Source organism: Strongylocentrotus purpuratus, unplaced genomic scaffold (genome assembly GCF_000002235.5).
Source record: "Strongylocentrotus purpuratus isolate Spur 01 unplaced genomic scaffold, Spur_5.0 spur5_scaffold_20, whole genome shotgun sequence".
NCBI classification, from domain to species: domain Eukaryota; kingdom Metazoa; phylum Echinodermata; class Echinoidea; order Camarodonta; family Strongylocentrotidae; genus Strongylocentrotus; species Strongylocentrotus purpuratus.
In genome coordinates this window covers 50,837,347-50,863,865 of record NW_022145606.1, presented here as the reverse complement: position 1 = coordinate 50,863,865, position 26,519 = coordinate 50,837,347, and the positions used below count along the sequence as shown (strand labels likewise).

The window sequence follows — 26,519 nt, the reverse complement described above, 5'->3', positions numbered from 1 at the left end:
GACAACTACATCGCCTCAAACAGGACGCACCTTAATGGTATGTATTACTAGAAACCTTTTGAAATTAAAAATATTTTTAGATGCGTATTTGAAATAAAATGTCGCCTAATTCTATGTGTAGTCATTACATTTTGCCCTGTGTCCTCGTAAAAAACAAGTGTCAAAGATATTTCAATGCTCATTTCTGTTTATTACTTTTAATAATGTCTGTCATTGTTTATATTATATGAAAAGAAATGAAAAATAAATTCGCTTTGTATATAGCGACTACTACTATCATTATATGGGGATGACCCAGTATGACGCGGGGAAGTTTCCGATGAAAATGTTCTATCCCTCGAATAATCGTTATGAATCTACTGCACAGGACACTATTCCTGAGTTATACTGGGTGGAGAAATATGATTAATTTCTTTTTCTCTGTCAGCTCCAAATACTTGGTGCCAGTAATGATGATAGTGATTATATTAATGAAAATGATAATAGTGAGGATGATAGTGATACGGATAACAATTGATACAATTGGATACAATACAACCATTATAACCATTCAATGTTAATGTTAACAATGCTTACGAAAAAGTAGGATAACAATAACGATAAAAGTGACTATTCTATATTCCTCCTAACTGTATCAGAAAGAATTTTATTCAACATTTCACATTGAATAACACTCCATGTAATCACTATTGATACTTGCATGGAGATGTTATTTAGTTGTTTATGGGCAGTAAGGTCATATTAAGTCGCTGACACCAGATTTGGTAAATACCATTAATTAATGGATGTACAAGTCTGCCCAAAGCAAACCCGGGGTCCCATCAAGAAATACACTATACAAGCATCTACAGTGAGGGAAATGTAGGAAAATGAATTTTACAAATGGGCGACTAGCAGAAAATGCAGAGCATTACATAAGGAAGCGAAGCTTCGCTCATCCTGGGCCTTCATTATGGAATACTCTCCCTCAATGGATTAAAAATAGCAGTTCTCAAGAAATATCTGTTTAATTTAGCCTATAATTGATTATCTTTGCCTTTCATGTCCGTACCCTTTCTATTGCACTACATATCTATCATGTATTTCATCTTTCGCACAAGCCTTTGATTGTCAAGTGGATTTGGCGCCTTACAAATCTTATGTATTATTATTAATTCGTCTTCAACCCTGCAATTTCGTCCCCTATCACAGATCAAAGCCGAGGCGGTATTGGGTTACTATAGTTACGGGGACATAGCCTTAGACGATCTGGATGTGGAGACTGTAATATGCGATGGTGAGATAATGGCTCGTTATCAAGTATTACCTATAGCGTACATAAGCTGTGAAATCTATTTTTTTAGAATTTCTCAATTCGAACTTCATTTTCCGAGAGCATCAAAAATCCCGTCAAAAATAATGTCCAACTGTTGAAAACCAATCGAATATGTGACGTATTGGTCGAGATATGACCATCTGAATAAAAAGATTATTGTTATTTTGCTCTGGTCCGTAACGGTATGAGCCAGAGCAAAATAACAGTAATTTCCTATTGAAATTAATTAATTCGGACGGGCATATCTCGGCCAATACTTAACCCTAAAAAGGCCGGGTTATTTGAGGTCTAAGTACGGGGGGGGGGGGGCATTATGCCCCCCTTAAGATCTCGGCCGCGAAGCGGCTAATCGCCGCAAAAAAGTGTATAGAACAATATGATAATTTCAATTTTTGAAAAATTCACTCATTTGCATATTTATGGTAATTTATGCAAATAAAGTCATAAAAATCACATTTTTACCTATAAATCAAATATTATTCATATTTAAGCATTCTTTTTCACTACATACATTCATTAGACCATTCTAAATAATAATACGACCAAAAAAATTGGAAGAGCCAGCTTATTCCTTATGTTATCCGTTGTTTTGATAATTTCTTATGTATTTCATTGTTTTTTTAACTTATGTATTTCATTGATTTTGTTGTTTTATTTCATTTCTTACTACAATTCAACAATTTTGATTCCCCAAACAACCACCTTAACTTTAAACAAGACCCAATAACCCATGTTTGATCTGTTTTTAGGAAAAATTACTTTTCCATAAGTTTTGTACACAAATCACGAAAATGAGCGATTTTCGGGCTGACATGCAAAGACAAAAGGTCACGTGACCTTGTAACCGTAGGTCTGATTTTCAAAAAAAATCTTTTAAAAGTTGCGCAAGACTCGAAAGAAAAAAGTCAATGAGCGGCGGGGCGCCATCCATATGCGTTCCCGAGCAATCGGAAAAATCGTGGAGGGGGGGGGGGGGTGGTCATAATGCCCCCCCCCCCTCCCGGCCTTATTAGGTTTAACATATTCAATTGGTTTTCAAAAATGTTGACGTGATTTGTTATGCTCTTTCGGAAAATGAAGTTCATATTTGGAAACTCTAAAAATAATTTTCTGATGACGTCACACTTCACCGCTCTATATGAAGGCTTGTTCGGATATGCTGTGGTAAACCTCCACCAAAGCAAAAAATCCTGCTCGCACAAGTATATTCCATGTGTACTGAGCTATGTGTTACACAATACAGAAAGGTGAAGCATATTATATTTAACATCTCAGAAAGCCTGCCATCATGGTTGATCGATGCGTATGTGAACAAGACTTTAGATGTTTTATTAAAGGATGACTGGTATTACATTTATTTGAAATAGCAGTATCTGCAAATAGGGTCAGCTTTCAGGGTTATGTTTAGTTGAGATAGTGGCGGTAATTCTATTCAATAAAATGTCCTGTCTTATATTGATCCTTTGGGGGAAATATATTTCCAAGACAGTGAATATCTGTCCATGCCTTCCAGATAACTGTAGTGGAAATAAGAAAAACTCAAGGGAGGAGAGAAAATATGGTCTTTTTCTACAGGTGGTGGCTGAAACAACTGTCACTGTGACTGTTTACTATAATAATAATAATTTTAATAATAATATTTGATATTTAAACAGCGTACATATCCACCACGTAAGGTGCTAAAGGCAATCCTACATTACCCCGGCTCTGCTAGGCTACCACAGTGGCGGATCCAGGGGGGGGGGGGGGGAGGGGGGCCGGGGGGCCCGGCCCCCTCCCCCCTTGAGAAAAAAATCATGTAAAAACACGTGATTTTTACCTTTTTGAGGGGTTGGCCCCCCCCCCCCCTGGCGCTCAAAGGGGGGGGGGGGGTGCAATTTTTAAAATTTTCGAGGACCCCAAAAAAGATGTGCCCACTACCCCCCCCCCCCCCCCCCCAAGGCACGCCTGACCGGAATGCTCCCCAGGGAGTGAAGATTGTGTACACAGTGGTGTGGGTGGGCAAGCACTGAATCCAATGAACGGGGTAATAATATATCTTTTAAGCGCTTAGAGACGTTCGAGATGTATTAAGCGCTTTATAAAAGCTGAATATTATTATTATTATTATTTTGTTTCTTCCTTCAGTTTTCCCTGAAGCAGCAGAGCCTTCAAACCAACAGACGGTCAACTGTGACTTTGAGGTGAACTGGTGTGGATGGAGCGATATGGAAGATGATGATAGAAACTGGATCAGAACCCGACTCTCAACTTCAACTGGCAATACTGGTCCTACTAATGATCATACCACTGGGTTAGGTAAGATCACATTCTCGATTCAGTCGCAGATCACTGTTTTGTTAAACAAAAAAGTCATTTACCGCACCTCCTCTCTAAACCGTAAATTTAAAATGTCTAAAATGTATTTTAATTTGTATGAGTCCTAGGCTTTTTATTTAGCATGTTTTTATTTACAATAAACCAGAATTGATATCGATATTGATTTCATTTGAATTAATGAAGATTGAATTGACTTATTCCTTCTTTTTTCCTCAGGTTACTACGTATATTTCGAGTCATCAGGGGGCTCTCAGGGGGCCAATGCCAAGCTTCTATCGGTCCCCATTCCCGCCACGCCCAGCGGAGCGTGCTTTAAGTTCTGGATCTATATGTATGGACAATCTATGGGCGAACTTGAGGTGTGTATATAGTCCAGGAGGGTGTTTCACAAAGATCCTAAGTTGAACTTATCTCTCAGTTGGACTTTAAAATTATGGAAAGCCGTTGGCATCTATGAAAATATTTTGTAAAAATTATTTTAAAAGACATAACATTTTGATACAAATCATTCATATTTTCTTATTATCAAGGAGATTTCATGTTCTTGATGGGGAATTTATAACAAGTCTAAAATACTTGAATTTTCGCTTTTTAAAATATTTCATTATAAGGCTACAAATGGCTCTCCATAATTATTAAGTCCAACTTAGAGTTAAGTTCAACTTACGTAGTAGTAGTAGTAGTAGTAGTAGTAGAAGGAGAAGGGGGAAGAGGAGGAGTCAGTATCTCAATCGTACCCAGCGGTAGTTTATGCATTAATTTCTATCTCTACATTTTAGGAAAACCTGAGAAACTTGAGATATGGTACGCTTAAAGAATATTACGGGATGTTTTTCATAGAATATTAATCCCATCCTGCCTCTTTGTATTTAGTTTAAAGGGGAAGTCCACCCTGAAATTAAGTTAGTTTTAATAGGAGTAGAAAAATGAGAGAAACAAGTCAGTGAAAGTTTGAGCAAATTCCGATTAAAAATAAGGAAGTTAGGATTTTTTAAGTTGTGATCAATCAAACACAAATTGGCAACTCTATGACGTATCATGCGAGCTCAACTTCCATTTGCTCAGTACTCAAAAAATCTAAAATTTTCATTTTCCCTCAAGAAAAATTTCAACCATACATGCACCCTAAATATAATAATTGCAAATATGTTTCTATACTCCCCCTGCAAGGAACAAATATATATTCCGTCATCAATAACGAAGAAAACATGATTTTATGGAATATTATGCACAAAGCAAATGAAGGAGAGCTCGCATAAGAAGTCACAGAGTTGCCAATTTGTATTTGATTGATCACAACTTCAATAATTCATAACTTTCTTATTTTCATTCAGAATTTGCTCAAACTTTCACTCACCTGATTTTCTTATTATTCTGCCTCTATCGAAACAAACTTATTTTGGGGGTGGACTTTCCCTTTAAGCACTAGCATATAATACAAGGTTTCTATATAACGAAGTAATTTACACGGTCCGAAGTAGTTTTTTTATTGACGAGACTCCACTGAGTTACAAGGAGAGAGAGAGAGAGACAGAGAGACAGAGACAGAGACAGACGGAGAGAGAGAGAGAGAGGGGGTTGGATAGGGGGTATAGATAGAAATAAAGTGAGATAGAAGGGAATGTAAAAACAGACTGATTCGGCTCCCCCTCCTGATGGCCTTACGAGACACCAGTGCCCCCCTCGATGGCTTGATCCACGTTACGCCTAGAAACACCATGCATATGAACACTGTCACGAAAAGAATATTATATATAGTTGTCAAGTTCGAGTGGTATAAACCTGAAGTTCGTTGGATCGAGTCTTACACCACAACTTATACTAGTTTGTACTGGCCTGCTAGGCAACACCACCACGTGATTTTTTTTTCATTCACATTCTTCTCTTTACTTGACTGTTCTTTTTAGCTCTCAGCCGTAAGCACCGATGGGCAAAAGAATGAATCTTTGTGGAAGCAGACAGGGACCCTTACAAACCAATGGATCTACAGACACATCGACATCGTAGCTGATTATCACTACCAGGTAAAACACAGCTGTTTGAATTCACAACAAATCAAAGCCATACTGTACTAAAAACACTACTGCCACACAGAGCTATCTTATACACAGAGTTTGGCCAACCCGGTTCGCGTTGGACACAATATGGCGACTACTGCTTTGTTTGGCAAGCACACAAACAAAAGAATATACACCAAGTTGGCCAAACTCTGTGTATCATGGCTCTGCTGCAACATCCTCTCTAGCGCCCTCTCAGGTGAGCTGTAGCTGTATGGTCCCGCAACCAAATGTGTTCTTAAATCGTTGACGACTCAATTCTCTCATTCCCATAGGCTTTGTACAGGGACTACCCGGTTCCAGGAGGCAACGGGCTAAATGCATTTTGATTTTACCATCTGTTAAAAGAATTAAACAATTCAGCTAAATATAGGCAGCAAGACAAAGTTGGAGTAAATATATAGTTATCGATGTAATAGTTATCTTAGTTATATGTTCATATATGCGCATATACATGATACATTTCAGGAATAAGACTGTGAAGGGACTTTTGCCTTTGTTTGGCCCTCCACATTTCAAAATGTTTGTTTGTTATTTCTATCTAATGTAAATTTGTACTGTACCTTTTATTGTTGTTGAATTTCGTTATACCTTTACTGCATTGTTATGTTTATACATATATGTGTATTTGACGTTTTTATTGTATTTTTATCGTATAGTGAAAAGAAAAAAGAAAAAAGAAAAGATATATTAAATTTAGTTGTCAATGTTATAATACATATATTATGTGTCTGTTTAGGGTAAATAATGTTTTAATTTGATTTTCATAATTTGTGTTAGCATTTTCAAATGATATGTTCGGGTGCCTTTTTGTTTTACAAGACTTGTGCTTTTTTTTCTTTTTCGAAAGTATCCTTTCATCTACTTTGTTGTCTTTTGACTATTTATGAATGTTACTTTTTTAATGACTTTGTTGGAAAATTGAATTGAATATGTATATTCATATCCTTTGATAATTTTCCTTTCATTACACAGCTTATCTTTAATGCCATCCGTGGTATCGGTTACTGGAGCGATATAGCTATCGATGATCTTTTCCTTGACCCTACTTCAGGTTGCCCAGCTCTCGGTAAATAGTTTTCTTCTATCAGACAAAAATATTTTCCAGATTATTTGTTTCTTCTTCTTTTTTGTCAAGACTTACAGAAATCATATGTTAACAAATAATGACTACCCAAAATGAAATCTGATTGAATAATAATAATTAAATGATAAAAACATATAATTACAAACTTGTCATAGGAACATAAGCAATTTATTATGGTTTATCGATGTTTATGTCAATATATCATATCAAATGTATTATGTGAGGAGATCATGAACAAGTACGTTTTTCTGTTCACTGTTCACCTTTTTGTGTGAGTACTCATTTATCAACGACGAGCTTACATGCAGAATACTAGTAGAATGTATGAGTGTTAGGGTAAGGATGAGGGTATAAGGATACGAGTCAGTGGGCCGTAAGATCATGTCTGGGATAAGGGTGTAATGTGGTTTTCTGCAGTTGTACCCTATGCTTATATAAATGCAATTCTACATAGGATACAGAATAGGATTAGGGCGATAATGATAATAATTATATTTGCTTATATAGCGCCTAACACTTACTTTATCAGAAGTCTCTAAGCGCTCTACAATAATGCAGCATAACGGGTGCTGCGTTTCAAGGAATAAATTCCTACCAGGTACCCAGGTCGGGGTTCTTGGGTGTTGGTGTTTGCAGTGATGTTTAATTAAGGGGAAATCTAAACTTGATAGCAAACTACTGTAAAGGAAACAGAAACATCAGAGAAGTACTCTGGTGAAAGTTTGAATGAAATCAGAAAAGAAAGTCACAAATATTTAAAAGTTGCAATCACTACAGGTATGGGCTCTTCAAATTGACCGACTTGGTTTTGTCTCTGTGATGAAGTGGCCGACAATTTTCCCATTTGTTCTAATACAAAAAATGCCCTAAAATTAAATTCTTCTAAAATGTACGCATTGGAATGGTATATTCTTTTTAGAGGACCTGTAATAATATACTCTACATAATATATTTGGAGTAGCGCTCCAAGGGTTAAGGCAATTAGGAGAAAAACAGAAATTTATAATATTTGTTTACACAACAAACTAGACAGTTATCTGTCACTACGTCACAACCCACTAAAAAATTACCAATTTAAATTTTCCATAGCTGAAGTAATCTCATATTTCAAATATTCATATCTTTCTTATTATTGGTCCAAATTATTTCAAACTTCCGCATTTATGTTTCTCTGATTTTTCTGCTTTCATTCAAATGCACTTATTAGAATGATTGGATTGCCCTCTATTGCATTACGTTTTAACTCATGACGTCATCTCTTATGATAACATTTCATTGTTTTCTTTGTCAGAGCAATGTTCCTTCGAGACGGACTTCTGTGGTTGGTCGCAGGAGAGGGTCCATGATGACTTTGATTGGTCCAGGAGTCGTGGAAGAGATCACAAGACGATCCCTGCTGATAAAACTACTGGGGTTGATACAGGTAAGAACATGGTTAATTATGATCATGGTGGGAACATCAAAGGCTGGATTCCTGATGGAAAAGTTGTTGGCATGTCATTACGAAATAAACGAAAGTATAGTCAATTGAAATGCAGATCCTCTCATTTTAAACAAAGTGCAAAACCATATTTTATTCTTCTTCTTGATAATTGATGATTGTTCTAAGCTTTTCTTTACTACAAACCCAATATTTTTTTAATTTTATTTTTTTATATATTTGAACAGTTGTCTTTTTAATCAGACCAGTTTCATTGTACAATCATGTCGATATTGTTTTTGTATATATATTCTTTTCTATTCATATGTATCCTCGATAGTTGTAAACATACATTTCAGATTTTTAGGTGCAGCATGTGCATCATTATATTCTACGTTTTTCGAAATAAATCTTGAATCGAAAAAATTGAATAGAACGGAGATGATGTGGATGGCGATGATGGTGGTGATGGTGGTTATTATATGACTGTCATGGCGATGATGAAGAAGATGACATTGATCATGATGATGAAAATGATGATGATGATAGCCTCAAGGCCTCTATCAAGAGTGTCGTATATGTATCTGTAATTTAATATCTGTAATATTTATCACAAGTTGAATAGGTACAAGGGATTCAACTTCAACATTTTCGGAACGCATACTTAATCACAATGACTTTCGAATAAAAATCAACCAATTTCAATTAATAGTCTCGGCTATCAGCTTTGTGTAATGTGTGATCAAAACAATGACGTATTACGTAACTATGAACTGACTGTCTTCTATATGTCTAGGCAATGGGATGATGAAATTGGAATTTAGCTAATTTCTCGAAAGTCTTTGCGATCGTGCTTCGGAGGTACATGGACAAGCATTAGATTGACAACATCATCGTGAAAGAGTGAAGGCGTGATGGCTCATTGTTTATAGAGCAGTGGTCTCATAACTGGAAGGTCCAGGGATTGAAACCAAGTCGATGTGCTAGTGCCCTTTAGTAAGGCATCAATCCGCATTACCAAGTCACTTGGAGAGGACTTGAAGCCGTCAGTCCCCTGGTTTCACGTGTTCTTTAGCAGTCGGGTATAACAAACTAACAAACTGACAAACCATTGTATATCATGTTCTTTGTCAACGTCAGGTTACTACGCCTGGGTGGACACCACATCTAACCCCGTGGACGGACAGAAAGCTATCATCTACAGCCCGACCTACACACTGACATCCATATCACACTGTCTTCGCTTCTTCTACTACCACGACGGAATAGGCGCCCTCACGGTTCACTCTCGACATTCTGGGACGTACTCCGATCCGCTCTGGGTGGCGCCCCCTATCGGTGTGAATGGATGGAGGTTTGGGAGCAGTACAGTGACCGATACGAACAATTTTGAGGTAAAGTATTCTGGATTAAACATACTACAATCAGACCTGTCTATAAAATTCTTTTAATAAGATCATCATTCCGTCGCTAATATTCCCAAAGAACAAGTTCACCCACTTCAGGTGACCTAACTCTTTTGACGTCTTTCTTATCCCTCCTGCTCTTTTCTCCTTCTTTTTTCCCTTCTTTTTCTTCTTCTTCTTTCCCTTCTTTTTCTTTTTCTTTTTCTTCTTCTTCTTCTTCTTCTTCTTCTTCTTCTTCTCTTTTTCTTCTTCTTCTTCTTCTTCTTCTTCTTCTTCATCTCTTTTTTCTTCTTCTTCTTCTTTTTTCTTCTTCTGCTTCTTCTTCTTCTTCTTCTTCATCTCTTTTTTCTTCTTCATCTCTTTTTTCTTCTTCTTCTTCTTCTTCTTCTTCTTCTTCTTCTTCTCTCTTTTTCTTCTTCTTCTTCTTCTTCTTCTTCATCTCTTTTTTCTTCTTCTTCTTCTTTTTTCTTCTTCTGCTTCTTCTTCTTCTTCTTCTTCATCTCTTTTTTCTTCTTCATCTCTTTTTTCTTCTTCTTCTTCTTCTTCTTCTTCTTCTTCTTCTTCTTCTCTTTTTTCTTCTTCTGCTTCTTCTTCTTCTTCTCTTTTTTCTTCTTCTTCTTCTTCTTCTTCTTCTTTTATTGCTACTTCTCCTTCTTCTCGTCTGTTTAAAGTCTTCCATTAATTGATTAATAGTTGACAGTTTAAAGGAATTAGAAATAAACCGATATATCCTGAATACTTTGTTTTACAGGCTGCCTTTAAGGGTACTGTAGGCTCTACTCCTGGATCTCTCATGGCCATTGATGAGGTCAGAATCGACGTGGGGGCGTGCCCACCAGTAGGTAGGTACTTAAAGACACAAAGTAGTGGGCTCTCTTTAGGAATTCGACGGGACTACGGGTTTTCTGTGTGTGAGACTTGTACAACCGTTAATGTTATTTCCACCAAGTCTGATGTCAGCGAACTGTGACATACTGCACATGGAAACTGCCTACCCTGTCCCTTTAAGGGAGCAGTTTGGTCTAAAATTAACTGAAATTGTGCAGTGGAACCTGTATATAAAGATCATTCTAGTGTGACAAGAAATATTATCTTTGTTGGCAGGTGGTGTGTTTGTCCTACACATTATTTTGATGCGAAGCATTGATCAAGGGAACAGACAATATGGTCTGGCTTGGCAGAAAATCTTTCTATACAGGTGGTCGCTATCCAATTCAAGTGTCAATATATTATTATTATTGTTTAATAATTCTCTTCATTCAAAATCAGATACCGTTACAACAGCCTGCATTGATATGAATTCAGATCATTTGTGTTTACGCTGTTAATAGTGAAATAGTTGGTTGCGCTCTGAAGAGTAAATTTAAAGGTAAAAAATATACTAAATTCAGATGTTTATGTTAAAATCAACTGTGACAAACTGTTTTCCTCTTCTCTTCCGTAATAAATAAGCTAAAACATCATCAACAATTAGGACTCTAGCCTTTTTAAGCCCTACCAACCTCATTGTACTTATAATGTTCTTTAGTTTCCAATTATAGTGTTACGAGGGTAAATAAACAGGCCTACAGGTTATAATTTCCGAGAACAATTTTTTTTGTTACATTGTTTTTTTTTTTGTATTTGTTATTCAAGGCTACTGTACTTTCGAGGAGCCTCTTTTGGATTGGTCCAATGTGTATACAGACAAATTTGACTGGATCATTCACAGCGGTAGTACATCGAGCGGATCGACAGGTCCAACCAATGACCACACGCTCAACAGTGCACAGGGTGAGTAAAAACACCCCTCTTAGCAGAATAGACTTGACCCGGCTCAATCCATAAGTAATGTGAAAATGGCCTCTCCCATTTTACTTCAGGGAAATCCAACCCAAATAGATAACTGCTCTAAAAGAAAGCAGACAAATCAGACAAGCAAACCTAATATATCTTCTCTTGTTATTATGCATGCATGGAGACATTAGCCGAAGGACAAGATCAGTCGTTTTTTTTAGTCTGTATGTAGTCCTAGTATTATCAATTTCCTTGATGATCGTTAGTTGTATTAATAATCATACATGTTCTGAAAGATTTCTAAGTAATTCAAAGTAGGACGAAAAATTGTCGTTTAAAATTAAAACCCTAATTTGACTTTCACTACTCCGAGAGCCAAGCCTAAAGTAAGCACTAGCGCTATACAATGTAATCCCCCTGCCAATTCTGGGTCATTTTGATTCGTTCAAACTTTCATTATGGTCTTCATTTAATTATAAGTGACTTTTGACCATGAAAATATCTTAAAACAAGTTAAATATATATTTCCTACTTCTCCTTTAAAGGGCACGGCCCCAGTAAGAGTCTGTTTACACTATTACGTAAGATGATGAAGAGTACAGCTGCCATCTCTCACGCAGAGCTGCAAGGCTCTGTTTAACGAGAGAAACAAAAGTGGGGTCCTGATACCCCACCTGATTTACATTGGTTCCTGTGTTATAGTGTTGGGGGGTATAGTGGCTCTGTCAAAGTTTAACGAGAGAAACGAAAGTGGGGTCGTGATACCCCACCTGATTTACAATGGTTCCTGTGTTGTATTGGTGGGGTATAGTTTTAACGAGAGCTTTTCGTAATGGTTCTGAAGACAATAATAAATATATTTGTAAGAATAAATCTTTTCAACTTGGCTAACATTTCTTATCAGGTCATTACGCATACATTGAGACTTCTAGCTCAGCGACCGACTACAATGCTATTCTTCAGTCGGTGGACTTCTCTCCACGGATCGAAGGCTGTTTCTCCTTTTGGTATCACATGTATGGAAAAGGTAATGCATTTTAGAAAATCAGTGATTATACCGGAGAAATCAGTGATTACCGGAGGACATCTTTCCCATTTAAAGATAAAGTTGAGTTCTTGTCATGCGATTGCAAGTTGAAAGAAACGGTGTGGAACCGATCAGAAGAAAGTTGATCATGTAGCATATAAGTAGGCATATTGGTGTGTACCCCAAGGTTCTGGAGTCATCAAAGTGATAAGAAAAAAAAAATCTTCTTGTCTATGATACTTTGCAGCTAGAGCGTTGGGTCAGGGTGGTATTGCGTATATGCCTTATATCTAAGGGGTTTGTATGATGGTCTACATTCTGTGTAAGGTGGCGATTTAATTAACTAATTCATTCATTACATGATAACATATACTTGAGAAAAATCAACCTAAAAATATGTCAATATCCTTGTACATCATCTCTTGACATTTGCGAATATGACTATGACGTATTTTGTAATTAAAACATGATGGTTATGGTGAATTACGGTTTGGTCTACAAATACCAGTTCGTCTACTACCCAATTAGTAGACAAACTAGGAGTTAGACAGACTGGAATTAGATTAAATGGGCAATAGACCAAATGGGAAGTAGACCAAATGACTATTTTCCTAAATGATGATTAGACCAAATGAAAAGAAGACATAATGATTATTAGACCAAATGAAAAGAAGACATAATGATTATTAGACCAAATGAAAAGAAGACTTAATGATTATTAGACCGAATGAATAGAAGACATAATGATTATTAGACCAAATGAAAAGAAGACATAATGATTATTAGACCAAATGAAAAGAAGACATAATGATTATTAGACCAAATGAAAAGAAGACATAATGATTATTAGACCGAATGAAAAGACATAATGATTATTAGACCAAATGAAAAGAAGACATGATTATTAGACCAAATGAAAAGAAGACATAATGATTATTAGACCATGTGAAAATAAGACATAATGATTATTAGACCAAATGAAAAGAAGACATGATTATTAGACCATGTGGAAAGAAGACATAATGATTATTAGACCAAATGAAAAGAAGACATAATGATTATTAGACCAAATGAAAAGAAGACATAATGATTATTAGACCAAATGAAAAGAAGACATAATGATTATTAGACCAAATGAAAAGAAGACATAATGATTATTAGACCAAATGAAAAGAAGACATAATGATTATTAGACCAAATGAAAAGAAGACATAATGATGATTAGACCAAATGAAAAGAAGACATAATGATGATTAGACCAAATGAAAAGAAGACATAATGATTATTAGACCATGTGGAAAGAAGACATAATGATTATTAGACCAAATGAAAAGAAGACATAATGATTATTAGACCAAATGAAAAGAAGACATAATGATGATTAGACCAAATGAAAAGAAGACATAATGATGATTAGACCAAATGAAAAGAAGACATAATGATTATTAGACCAAATGAAAAGAAGACATAATGATTATTAGATCATGTGGAAAGTAAACGGGCTGGTTATAATAGACTAAACGGCTATGAACCATTGAAATTGCCCTTGCGTTGATTTTTCAAGAATAAATAGTGGCCATCGTGTTCCATGAACCCGATGATATCTATTCCCAAATGTCCACAGACATGGGAACACTCAACGTGCATCTCCAAGAAATGCAATCTGGGAAGAGGCGGGTGCTCTGGACGAGGACTGGAGAACAAGGGAACTATTGGAGGCTAGCAGAGATTGAGGTGTCTTCAGGGGTCTACCATCTGATCGAGTTTGAAGGCATTGATGGAACAAGCTATACGGGTGATATTGGGCTAGATGATATACAATACACCGAGCATAGCTGCCTTTACGTCTGTGAGTGTCCTGATTAATTAATTATGATAATAACAATAATCTGGTTTTATATAGTGCTTAATATGAAATACCGTCTCGAATCGCTTTGCATATGACATTACCCCGGTCATCAGATGCATTTACGCAATATGTGCACCTCTTCCACTACCTGGGGAGTATTCCTACCATATGGTCACTGTGAGGGCATATGTTAATTAGTAACTCAAAGGCTTTCGTCCTCCTACCAGGTCCCCATTTATATCCTGGGTATGGAGTAGCAAATTTAGATCAACGCCTTAGAACGTTAATGCCGTGTTTGAGGATCGCATCCGTCTTAACACAATTGTAATTAAGAAATGCCTGTAAAAGGAATGTTTCGTCAGCTGAGCTAGCACGTTCTTTGTAGAGGTGTTGTGGTCGAGTGGAAACGTCGCCGGACTGTCGATCACAAGGTCAGCGGTTCGAGTCCCGCTGCGGCACTAATGTCCTTTGGCAAGACATTAATCTACATTTGCCACACTCCACCCAGGTGAAGTAAATGGGTACCTGGTAGGAATTAATTCTTTGAAACGCAGCGCGCGTAACAGCTGCACTGCTAAAGCCAGTGTAATTATGCTGCATTATTGTAGAGCGGTTAGAGACTTCAAAGTAAGTGTTAGGCGCTATATAAGCACTGTAATTATTATTATGAACATTAAACTAAGCTGTTGAACAATGTCAGCTTGATTTTTTAGCAATGGAAGAATGTAGCTCAGTAGTGCATTTCTCATGACTCTCGTCTTTGGGTTCGTACGTGAAATAAGCATTTAAGATATACATGTATATCTGACATTTGTCAACATAATATGTTAACAATTTAAAGATTGACAAATACACTATAAATAGATAAATATTACCAGTTGCTTTCAGCCATGAATATGCGATTTCTCCAAACTCTCATTAAAGTATTTCACTTCGTAAATACATGGACCTAATACTCCTTTATGTATTATATGCAGTTTACAACTAAACTATTGGTAACCCTTATAAAGTTGATTTTTATTTCTTTCTTTCGTAACTCAAGAATTGGGGCAGGTGTTGAATACTTTTATATATAAGCTTTAATATGTCACATTCCTAAGAAACATAATTCGATCAGGACAATTAATTTTCCACCTACCTAGGATATTCCAAATTCCAAAACTTGATCAGGATATGAATTTTTAGTTATTAACCGTATTTCCTACTTTCCTCCGACTCTACCCCTCAGCACCCCCTACGCCCGCACCCACCAATCCGCCCACCTCTGCTCCTCTCCAATGGGACTGTACGTTTGAGGGCGCTACACTCTGCTCGTGGTCCCAAGTGACCACCGATGATTTTGATTGGTCCATTCAAACTGGTAGCACTCCAACGGTCGGGACTGGACCCCCAGCAGATCACACCACTCAAACTAAAGACGGTAAGTAATGCAAACGATAATAGAGTAATGTCTAGTTTTTCGAAAATTGTCTTTCTTTCTTTTTATAAATTGTTTTATTCCTGTTGCAGTGTACAGAGAGTCATTTTTGTTAAATGATCCCTCCCCCCCCCCAAAAAAAAGTTGTCCGTTAACCTTTATTTATCATCGACAAATTTTGAGATTCGGGAGCTTTATATCTTTCCAGTGCTGAACATCTTTTTTATCCGTCTCTCCCCGTTTCAAAATGAGAGCGATGCTTATCTTGCTTGCTGTTTTTCAAAACTTTTTAATGAATCTTATTCCACGAATCAATTCCCTGAACGGCCCCGAATCTATTCCCTGATACACGTAGGGAACTACATACTCTTGTTTTCTTTCATCGCAAAGGTGTGTTTCTTTTTTCTTTTAAATCTATTCATTGCTGCAATGATTTTTCTTTTAACTGATTAAGATCTGTTTAGGATTTCTTAGGATCTAGAAGCCTGAGATCATTGTTTAATCTAAGTCTTCATATTTCCAATTAAAATACTATAGTACAAGTCTCTGAATTATTCGGTAAAGTTTTTACTAGATCGTCATGATCTCGTGTATATAAAACCCCGCTCTTTTCCACACTAGGCGTTGTGGCGTGCGCTTGTAATCCAGCTTAAAGTGGAAGTTACAAACTGCTTCAGCCGAGGACGCGGGTTCGAAAATGAGTCACGTCTTTCGGATGGTGACGTTTAAAGGTCGGTCCCCAGACGTAACTAATCATATCTGATTGATACACGTCTGTAAAAACCCAATACACACACACACACACACTTCTTACACTGATTACTTCTTGCATTCAGGTTTCTACATCGCCATTGATGCTAGCTCTACCAATACTGATGATGCGGCTCGTCTCTATAGCAACAGCATCCCAGCAGGAAACCACATGTGTATGACTTTCTGGTACCACATGTATGGGGCGCATGTGGGAACACTGAATATCGGCTATGGGAACTCACTATTAGATACAGGTGAGCAATCTACAGATAGGAATGAGATCCGTTTCAATTGATGGTGAAGTTTTATTTTGGTAGTTTATTAGGCTCCAGCTTCTTGGAGTTGTTATCATTAACAATCTTCTTCTTCTTATACCCCGGATTATAGAAAGAGGGCGTTGACAAAGGAGACATCAAATAATTATCGTTATTATTATCATTTATTCGGCAAAACAAAGGCAAATCAGGGAATACAAAATCAAGAGTACATTTGGAAGAGAGTCACATGGATGCCGTCCAGGGGTAGCATTTCCCTGTTTTCCTTCTTCGGAATTTTGCTTAATAATAATAATAATAATAGCTAGTTCTTATATAGCGCTTTTCAGGACCGGAGGCCCTCTCAAAGCGCTTTACAGATGTGTATATTATTACCCCGGTCATAGGATTCAGGCTTACCCGCATTCCAGCCAGGCGTCTTTTTACTTGGTTATCTATGGATACATTTTCGAAGGTTCTCTTTTCCAAAAGCTAGAATGAAATCTAGAAGGAAATACATGATGAGATAGGAAACAAGGAGGAAAACAATGACGAAGATCGAAAGAAAATGTATCCATAGATAGACAAGCAAAATTCCGAAGATGAAAACAGGGAAATGGTACCCCTGGAATGCGGATGCCCCGTAAAGGTGGAATCATTTTACCATATCAATCTGACCACATCTTATTCTCTCTCCCCGTCTGTACGATTGTAGATCGCTCAGTTATCTGGACCAAATCGGGAGACCAGAGTTACAATTGGATGTTTGGACGGGTAGCCATCATCACCACCGACACCAACCCCAGTGTGTATCTGGAGGGCAAAGCAGGGGACGGTTACCAAGGAGATATAGCCATCGATGACATTGCTTTCAACTATGGAGACTGTCCTACTTTATGTGAGTATAATAATAAAATAATAATAGCTCAAAGTGATGCTTATACTATACAGACTTCTTAATTTCATTAGAAGCATACTTTGAATCGAGTTGATTTTACAATTTTACATCATAATGCTTGTCCAACTGTTGTCAGCTAAAATTAGTCTGCAACTTTTACTTAATTTCTGGTCATCAAGTGCTTTCTGAAAACAGTAATTTAAACTATTTTAGTAAACAATTGTAAGGGACCTCCTCAAACTCAACGTCTTAATGTTATGCGTATAAAAAATGGCACTACCACCCCCCCCCCCCAAAAAGGACAAAATTAGTGTTATCAATTTTGAACATATATTTCTCTTGCTCGAAGGTTACACAATCACTTGAGTGTTTTGCCTTAATGTCACCAGTCAGAACGTTTTGAGGAGAATCATACTCTGTATTTTGCTCTAGATCTCTTAAGACCTACTTATCCCAGCCTGTGTTAAGTTCTTTATCTGCTTTTTTTCAACCTAATGAATATTTTGTTTCTCTCAGTATTCTGTGACTTCCAGGCTGATGACGCATGTGGGTATGCTAATGATGATACGGATATGATGGACTGGACTCGAGATAGAGGGATGACTTCAGAAGTAACCCTGCCCTCTGTTGATCATACATCGGGCACAGCTGATGGTAAGAATCCGTTTAATGTGTTATAGTTCGGTGGTTCAAACACTGGAGTTTGGACTATATGAGGAGGTTGATGGTTTAAGTCTCAGCACAGCACAAATGTGCTACTGCAAGACATTAATCTACATTTTCCATTCTGAGCCAAGTTGTAAGAACATGCATGACTACCTGCTGCTATGCATTGATACCCCAGGGAGTATTAAGCTGATAATATTGATATAATCCATACGTTTATATTATTGTATTTACATGAGGGTGTTATAAAGAGGTTGCATGGCAACTCCCATAATTTTCCAAACATGCCCCCTAGAAGAAATTGCTCTCTCCTTTGTGACCACACTGTAATATTGTGTAAGCAGAGATGAATACATGCATCTAACAATTCTTATATTTTCTACTATACAATGTTTTTCTCTTTGGTATATGAAAGCGAATTTGTACATGGTTTCCACTTTGTGATCTATTAAACATCTGCTTTAGCTACATTATGTCTATGATTTGTATGTTAAAGATACTCTGTATGTTTGGGGGCTGTAATTTTGGTCACTTGTAAGGTAAACTTACAGTTGTGTTGAAGCATGGATTTGTTTAGTGTAAGATTTTAAACCTTAAAGCGGGACTTCACTACTTGTAGATACTTGCGCCCACTATAGAGCAAACAATCCCTAAGTGGGATACATTGGTCCCCATAATCCCCCTTTTCTTAGGTTAATTAAGAGCTGATTTGATAAGATAATCACCTGTCAGTGACCACGCTTAAAGGTCCAATCCCTCCTGGCCAAGCTAGTGCAGACAGGCTTTAAAATAACGAGCAGTTGTATGAATGTACCATCTCTCACATCTTCATCTTACAGGCTTTTACATGCGGATCATGACTGGTCAGCTGCCAAGGGTTGGTGATACTGGAACCCTGCTGTCATCTCTGTATCCCGCTCCTCTCAGTGGGTTTAGATGTACTGAGTTCTGGTATATGATAAGCGGTAAGTAACATTAATTTGTACGTGTGGGACTGAATGAATGAAATTAATGGGATGGGTCAAGCTTGCTATTTTTAAGGACCACTATCCATAACGCGCGACAAAATGAATAGCGTTCCTTTATGAATAGCGGCCCTTATATATAGCAAGCAAACCATAGACAACTTACTTAGCGAATCATGTGAACCGATATTCATAAGGACCACTATTTATAAGGACCGCTATCCATACCGTGTGACTAAATGATAAAAAAGGCGATCCATATAAATAGCGAGCAGACCCCAATGAGATCACTAATCAAGTTACATGGATTTTTATTAACAAAACTAAGAAGTAATGACGGTTGCTTTAGTTGAAACAGTGCCTGCATCTTTAGTTTGGGTACTACAGTGTATACCAGTCTTTGAAGAGAAACCATAATTTTATCGCATGCCTCAAAAGAGTGCATGGTTAAACTCATATCCGTCAGCAAAAACTGAAAACTAAAAGTGTGCACTATGTAGAAATATACGTGTATTTGATACAAAACATGACTGAAAATCGTCAATCCACTTCTATCTCTTTAGCACTTTCACCACTGTTTTTTCCAGACCCATCTTTACCATGAGATCACTTGTGATATGTCTTTCGGGCAGGTTCGCACCGACAATTCATCTTTCGTATCATGTTTGTTGTTGTTGTTCTCTTATTGCTTTGTTATGCTCTCTTATTTTCAGATGACTTTGGAGAACTAATAGTTGCAGCATACCAAATAGACCCCTCGGGAGTTATCCTACCGACCGGAATATCTACAACGTTTACCGTGAGATTATTCTGACAACATAATACTCTTTTAACATCATTTGCAATGCTAAATATATTACTCATTGCGGATATAGTATCCAAAATAATATCGCTAGTGACATTCGTTTGTCTTGCAATGTATGGTCAACAAGGGATCTAAAAGCTCACGACGTTTTGTGTGCCGCTACTACACTTCGTCAGGTGATAACATTTATTGTAAGCAAGCGTCTTTCTTACTCTACGGGTGGACCAGGTGGCCCGGCAGTCAAATAATTAGAACCATAACGGACAAGGCCTATTGGTCGAAGCACACGGGTGCTCAACCAATCAACGGAACGTTGTGATCTTTTAGATCCCTAGTTGACCATACATCGCGAGACAAACGAATGTCGCTAGCGATAATATTTTCGATATCATTTGCAATGGTACGATTTCAAACAAAATATTGTGAACGGTTTACAGCCGTAATAGGTCCTAGAAGGTTTATGAGGACGAGATTCCTCTATACATGCTATCGATTCATCAAGAAGCCCGGATGGCTAAGTTGGAAAAACATCTGCCTGTTCAACCAAAATTGGAGAGCAATTATTTTTTGGGCAGAAGCTTGTCCACATTGAAACATGTACTAATATTAAAAGGAACCTGTACATAAAGACCACCTGCCTATAAAGACCACTTTTCCCGTCTCCACTGGTTGGTCTTTATGGACAGTTTTCACTGTACTAGACAAATATTTTGTAAAATATTGAACCGTCTACAAAGTGATACATGTTCACATCTTCATCTAATAGCACGCACATATTCTATTTGAATTATGGTTAGTTTTTTTTTTTGTTCGAAAATTTTGTAACTAATTTTTCTTATACAGTAGGCTTGCGGGTGCATCAGTCTTTTTTAGTAGAAGGGTGGATCCATCAGTAGTTCAAAACTATTTTCCCTGGAGGCCCTACAACATAAATACAAAATTTACAAACATATTGATGTAATAAATACAAACCGAGACAAGAAAAATTACTGCTTGTAAGTATCGGCTTGCATGGTTATGTAGATAAACAGTAGGCTTGCGGGTGCACCATGTGAGAGAGAGGGAGGATTGAGGAGTCCTGAAAAGGACTCTCGGTAATCTTTCTTGAGGGTTTGTAGTCCTGAAAAGTCCTGGAAAGAACTATAAGCTAAGAAAGATAACAAACAGTCTTTTTCAAGACTACACCAACAGTCCTTTTCAGGACTGCAAACCCTCAAGAAAGATTACCGAGAGTCCTTTTCAGGACTCCCCAATCCTCCCTCTCTCTCACATGGTGCACCCGCAAGCCTACTATTTATCTACATAACCATGCAAGCCGATACTTACAAGCAGTAATTTTTCTTTTCTCGGTTTGTATTTATTACATCAATATGTTTGTAAATTTGTATTTATGTTGTAGGGCCTCCAGGGAAAATAGTATTGAACTACTGATGGATCCACCCTTCTACTATTAGTCTTCTTTTTTTTTTAAAGACTAATAAATAAAAAATAAACAACCATTACATTTTTTTCTATTTCTTTCAGGAGCCAACCAGTGGCTTTTGGCGCAAAGCCTCCATTGAAGTACCTTCCATTAATGCAAACGTGTTCACATTCACGCTGGTGGTCAAGAAAGGAATCCAAGGTGTCTTTGCTGCTCTAGATGATATCTACGTCAAAGATCAGCGCTGTACAGGTCAACTAGGTATGGGCATGTCATACTTTACTTTACTTTACTTTAGTCCATCGATGCTAGTAGGACAATGCCTGTTCATCGATCATTGGTTAAAATCAATTCCATCTGTCTTCGGGGATGAGTTTTATCAAGCGAGCATCTATCTGTCATACATATGGTTTACATTAGTGATGTGTGTGCGTGGAGCAGAATCAGTTCTCAAATTGAAAATTTCTCTCCTTCGGGGTCAAAGACGGTAGGTAGATTCTTCCAGTGTTTTTCTAGTCTGTTTTTGAAGGAGTTTACTGAAGGAGCTGAAACTACCTCTTCTGGTAGATCATTCCACGAGTCTACCACTCTGCTGAGAGAAGAAGAAATTCCTCACATCCAGACGTGTCAATGATTTTTTCAGCTTTAGTGAACGACTTCTTGGTTTTTTCTCCTCTGTTAAGATGTAGGAATTCCGAATAGCGCTGTCAATTTGACTGCAAACTCCCTAGACAATATTATGATACTCCATAAGTTTTTCCCACAAAGTGTGGGAGAACATGGATTCTAGTTAGTTTTGCTAGTTTGAGCGTAAACTATCGCAAAGGTTATCGCATGGCAGAGAGCATAGTTAAGTATCCCTGTAAAGGACTCAATCGTATTGATGAGTGCGCCAGACATGCCTTACAGCCTTAAAATTCATCTAGCTAATGGACACAACTGAGCCAAGAAATTATCCCTTCTTTCTTGAAATATACCTGAGTCTCATCCACTGTGGACAAGGGCCCTGTTTCATAAAACTCGTTCCAATAACTTTTACAAGCTTCTGAAATCATAGCATTTTGATTGGCTGAGACCTAATTAGTTATAGAATTCTAGCATTTGTTATAGATAAACAGTTTCTTAACAGGTCCCAGGTGACAAAGAAAGTCAAATACCATAAATCTATCTACCACTTATTTGGCCATTTAGCCACTCAAGGCTTTAAATGCCATGCATTCCTAGTGTAGAAACAGATGTCCTGTACATGAATGCAACCAAACAGATTTCCTTAAAATGTTACTTGTGAACAAAAAGACAGTGATAACTGGGTTATTGCTAGCTGTAAGGAAAAGGTATGGCATCGGTAATCTAAATACATATTATGTATGCTTTTAGCCTTTTCTATTCAAGAGGGGATTAAGGGTTTGTTTGACATCTTTGGAACTATACACTCCTATCAATATCCCTCTTACAGGATCATGTGACTTCGAGGTGGACACCTGTGACTGGACAAACACGCAGAATGCTGATGAGATCGACTGGCTAAGGCATAGCGGTTCTACAGGCGCTCAAGGCACTGGTCCAACGTTTGACCACACCACTGGCACCCTATCGGGCTGGTATATGTACATCGACTCCACCCTGGGCTCCTTTGGGACCAGGGCCAGACTGGAGTCTTCTAGCATCGATCCTCCAGAGGACTTTGCCTGCTTCAGTCTTTGGTACCATATGACGTGCAGTAGTGACAGCAAGAACACGCTCACGGTAAGTGACCAAAGAAACGATCATTATCTTTAATTTGTTTGTTTGTTTGTTTTACCTGACTGCTAAGAAAGCATGTCTATGCTTGTAAGTAAGCAACCAGGTGACCAACATCTTTAAGTCCTCTCCACGAACATGTTTACTGGATTCTCAAATCATAGAAGGCTAAAGGACAATTATACATGAGATTGGGTACTGAGGTTTAGTTTATTAATTCATTTATGAACAGGTTAGCCAATTCAATAAATGTTAGTCTTCCATGGGTCCTTGGGTGTAAAATCACAAGTACACATGAACAATCGTACAAGCAAATTAAACACAATACAGATAGTAAATGTATAAACAAATATATATACAGTTTAAATTCGCATAATACTGAAGAAATGTATGATTACAGTGCCTCTAAATTATGAAAATAATTTAGGAATGTACACAAATTAGTAAGTACAATTACCCTCATCCTCCCTTGCATAAAATTCATAGTGTTTTAGGTAAGTTATAACTTTGGTGAAAATATAATTTTTGTAAACTCTTCTCCTAACTTATTTCATTAAAAAACATTCAGGTTGCCTGGGAAACCTCTTATCAGACGAACATACTGTGGTCTTTCACTGGAGTAGCTGAAGACGAGTGGAACTACAGACAACTTACATTTGTTGTCAATGAGCAGTATAGGGTAAGTACGATATGGCCTCGGTGCTTTTATGATGACACCTTTGTCTGACCACACAGCTCTCAATGAACCAACATTTGCTGTCAATGAGCATTATAGGATAAGTACAATAGGGCCTTGTTTAAATATGACGCGGTAAAACTGCGGCGTTTTCTTTAAATGATGACGTAAAGTGTCACACGCTTCACATAATATGTCTGTGTCTGACCACACAGCTCTCAGTGAACTTACATTTGTTGTCAATGAGCAGTATAGGGTAAGTACGGTAGGGCCTCGTTCAAATATGACGCGGTTAAAAACCGCGTCGGTGTTTTTATGATGACGTAAAGTGTAATACGTTTCACATTTGTCTGTGTCTGACCACTCGATCAGCTCTCAATGAATGTACCAAAGATCTTTGTTGCCCGCAGTTGCCATTCATTTAGACGTAGAAAATCTCTTTTTTTGCGGCGGTTGACTGCTTCATATCCGAATGAGCCTTAAGTGTGTTTGAAGGCTTTACTTTTTCCAATCACACAACAAGTTGAATAATCATGAAGACTCGTTCACGATAAACCGCCTGTTTTTATTGTGTGTGCTAAAAGAAAGGCAAGTGAGGGTTAAAAAGTAGCTGCCTGCAACAACAGTTCTATACTCACTTATATTTGTGTTAAAAGATATACAAATAACCTATGTGAAGTGCGGTACAGTGCTGTAAACCGTTTACCGCGGCACCTGTGAACAAGGCTCTTAGCCCATCAGTAATCGGTGATCAGATATTGAACCTGTTCAATTTGCTTTGATGAGACAGTATTTCAGTTGTTTTCTTAAATGAATATGATAACTTCAGCCTTTTTTAGTGCAGTTCAATGTAACCTGAAATTGACATTAAGATATACCTGCGTTTACCCAGTGGCCACAAAACATTCTTGAAATAGAACCATTGTAAATCGAAGTCGAAAATTAACTCTGTTTTCCCTTATCTTGATATACATCATAGATGATGATAGAGGGCGTGCTAGCAGACACAGCTGCCTGTGATATTGCCATTGATGACCTGTACCTGTTTGACGGAGCTTGCAGTGCGGACACCACCCCTGCGCCGCCGTTCGCTTGTCTTACGGGCGGTACGGTAGTGGATGCGAGTAAAGTCTGTGACATGAGAATGGACTGCAGTGATGGGTCAGATGAGATGAATTGTGGTAAGTTTGATCTGCTCAATTAATAAAATAATGATATGCGTAATCGCTTAGAGATGGTATTTAGTACTAAGTGGTATATAAATCCAACTTATCGTCATTATTATGATTATTTCCTAGTTAAAAACATTGATTTAAGTTGAAATTCATTCTTTAAAGTGATGAACTATAATATATTTATTACTTTGGCCGGAATACTCCCCGAGGAGCGGAATGCGTGTACTATCATTTGCGGATTAGCAATTTAACCTAACGACCAAGGTAATAATAATTACAATGTAAAGCGCTTACAAACGTAGTATTATCGCTATAAAAATGTGACTATTGTGATTATTATTATTGTTTCTATTACTGGCTCTATAATTATCATTTTTATCATCATTATTATCATTATTATTATCATTATCATTACTTTTTTTCCTTATTATTATTATAATTTAGTGTACAGTGTAATTGGTGCATTATATTCCGACAATTACAGGTTAATTTCAACAATATATTTCTTTAATGCAGGCTCTTGCTCTTTTGAAGACGACCAATGCGGTTACACCACCGACCCCGCAGGCCTGTTGCCATGGATACGACAAGGAGGAGGAGCCTCCACCACTCCGCCTCCCAACCTCCTCCTACCCCCAGCAGACTATGACGTAGTGAATGGTACATACATGGTTGTAGATGGCACTGCCAACCCTGTCGCAGCCGGAGATTACGCCCGGCTGGTCAGTCCAATGATACAGGAGACGGGTACAAACTGTGTTCTCGTGTTCTGGTACTACCTTGCTGGTGCAGGTAACTATCTTTACTTTGACCGTTCCACATGAACCACACCGCCAAACCAAATGGTCATTCCGTGGATTGACCAATTGGTTTGGCCAGCCTAACCCGACTGGTCACTCCATTAATACAGGGGACTAGTTCAAACTGTGTTCTCGTGTTCTGGTACTGCCTTGGTGGTGCAGGTAACTATCTTTCTTTTGATCGTTCCATCTGAACCACAACACCAAACCAACTGGTCAGTTCGTGGATTGACCAATTGGTTTGGGCTAGCCTAACCCGACTGGTTACTCCATTAATACAGGGAACTAGATCAAGCTGTGTTCTCGTGTTCTGGTATTACCTTTGTGGTGCAGGTAACTATCTTTACTTTGACCGTTCCACATGAACCACACCGCCAAACCAAATGGTCATTCCGTGGATTGACCAATTGGTTTGGACCAGCTTAACCCAACTGGTCACTCCATTAATACAGGGCACTAGTTCAAGCTATGTTCTCGTGTTCTGGTATTACCTTGCTGGTGCAGGTAACTATATTTCTTTTGACCATTCCACTTGAATCACGCCGCTAAACCAGCTCCAAAATGGTTGAAGACATACAAATTTTGAGCCATGTGATTCAATTTTACCATGTAGTTCTTTTCACATTTGAAAGGATGTGAAATATTGATTTGTCCCGATTTATGTTATCTTAATAATATGGCATATCAAAGC

The 26,519-nt window shown here is 37.7% G+C and overlaps 1 protein-coding gene across 1 annotated transcript in view; it reads left to right on the top strand.

Moving 5' to 3' along the window:
* Positions 1–26,519, top strand: part of LOC105442250 (MAM and LDL-receptor class A domain-containing protein 2-like) — a 33,856-nt gene that overhangs the window by 825 nt on the left and 6,512 nt on the right. Inside the window, exons 2-23 of the mRNA XM_011674175.2 lie at positions 1,192–1,276; positions 3,443–3,613; positions 3,851–3,993; positions 5,542–5,658; positions 6,667–6,760; positions 8,070–8,201; positions 9,339–9,592; positions 10,356–10,446; positions 11,240–11,377; positions 12,285–12,407; positions 14,032–14,256; positions 15,485–15,676; positions 16,510–16,680; positions 17,396–17,578; positions 18,095–18,232; positions 19,084–19,209; positions 19,923–20,008; positions 21,539–21,698; positions 22,894–23,183; positions 23,746–23,856; positions 24,833–25,034; positions 25,545–25,820. Of these exons, the coding sequence (XP_011672477.2) occupies positions 1,192–1,276; positions 3,443–3,613; positions 3,851–3,993; positions 5,542–5,658; positions 6,667–6,760; positions 8,070–8,201; positions 9,339–9,592; positions 10,356–10,446; positions 11,240–11,377; positions 12,285–12,407; positions 14,032–14,256; positions 15,485–15,676; positions 16,510–16,680; positions 17,396–17,578; positions 18,095–18,232; positions 19,084–19,209; positions 19,923–20,008; positions 21,539–21,698; positions 22,894–23,183; positions 23,746–23,856; positions 24,833–25,034; positions 25,545–25,820 (3,508 nt within the window). The remainder of the gene's footprint in view (positions 1–1,191; positions 1,277–3,442; positions 3,614–3,850; positions 3,994–5,541; positions 5,659–6,666; positions 6,761–8,069; positions 8,202–9,338; positions 9,593–10,355; positions 10,447–11,239; positions 11,378–12,284; positions 12,408–14,031; positions 14,257–15,484; positions 15,677–16,509; positions 16,681–17,395; positions 17,579–18,094; positions 18,233–19,083; positions 19,210–19,922; positions 20,009–21,538; positions 21,699–22,893; positions 23,184–23,745; positions 23,857–24,832; positions 25,035–25,544; positions 25,821–26,519) is intronic.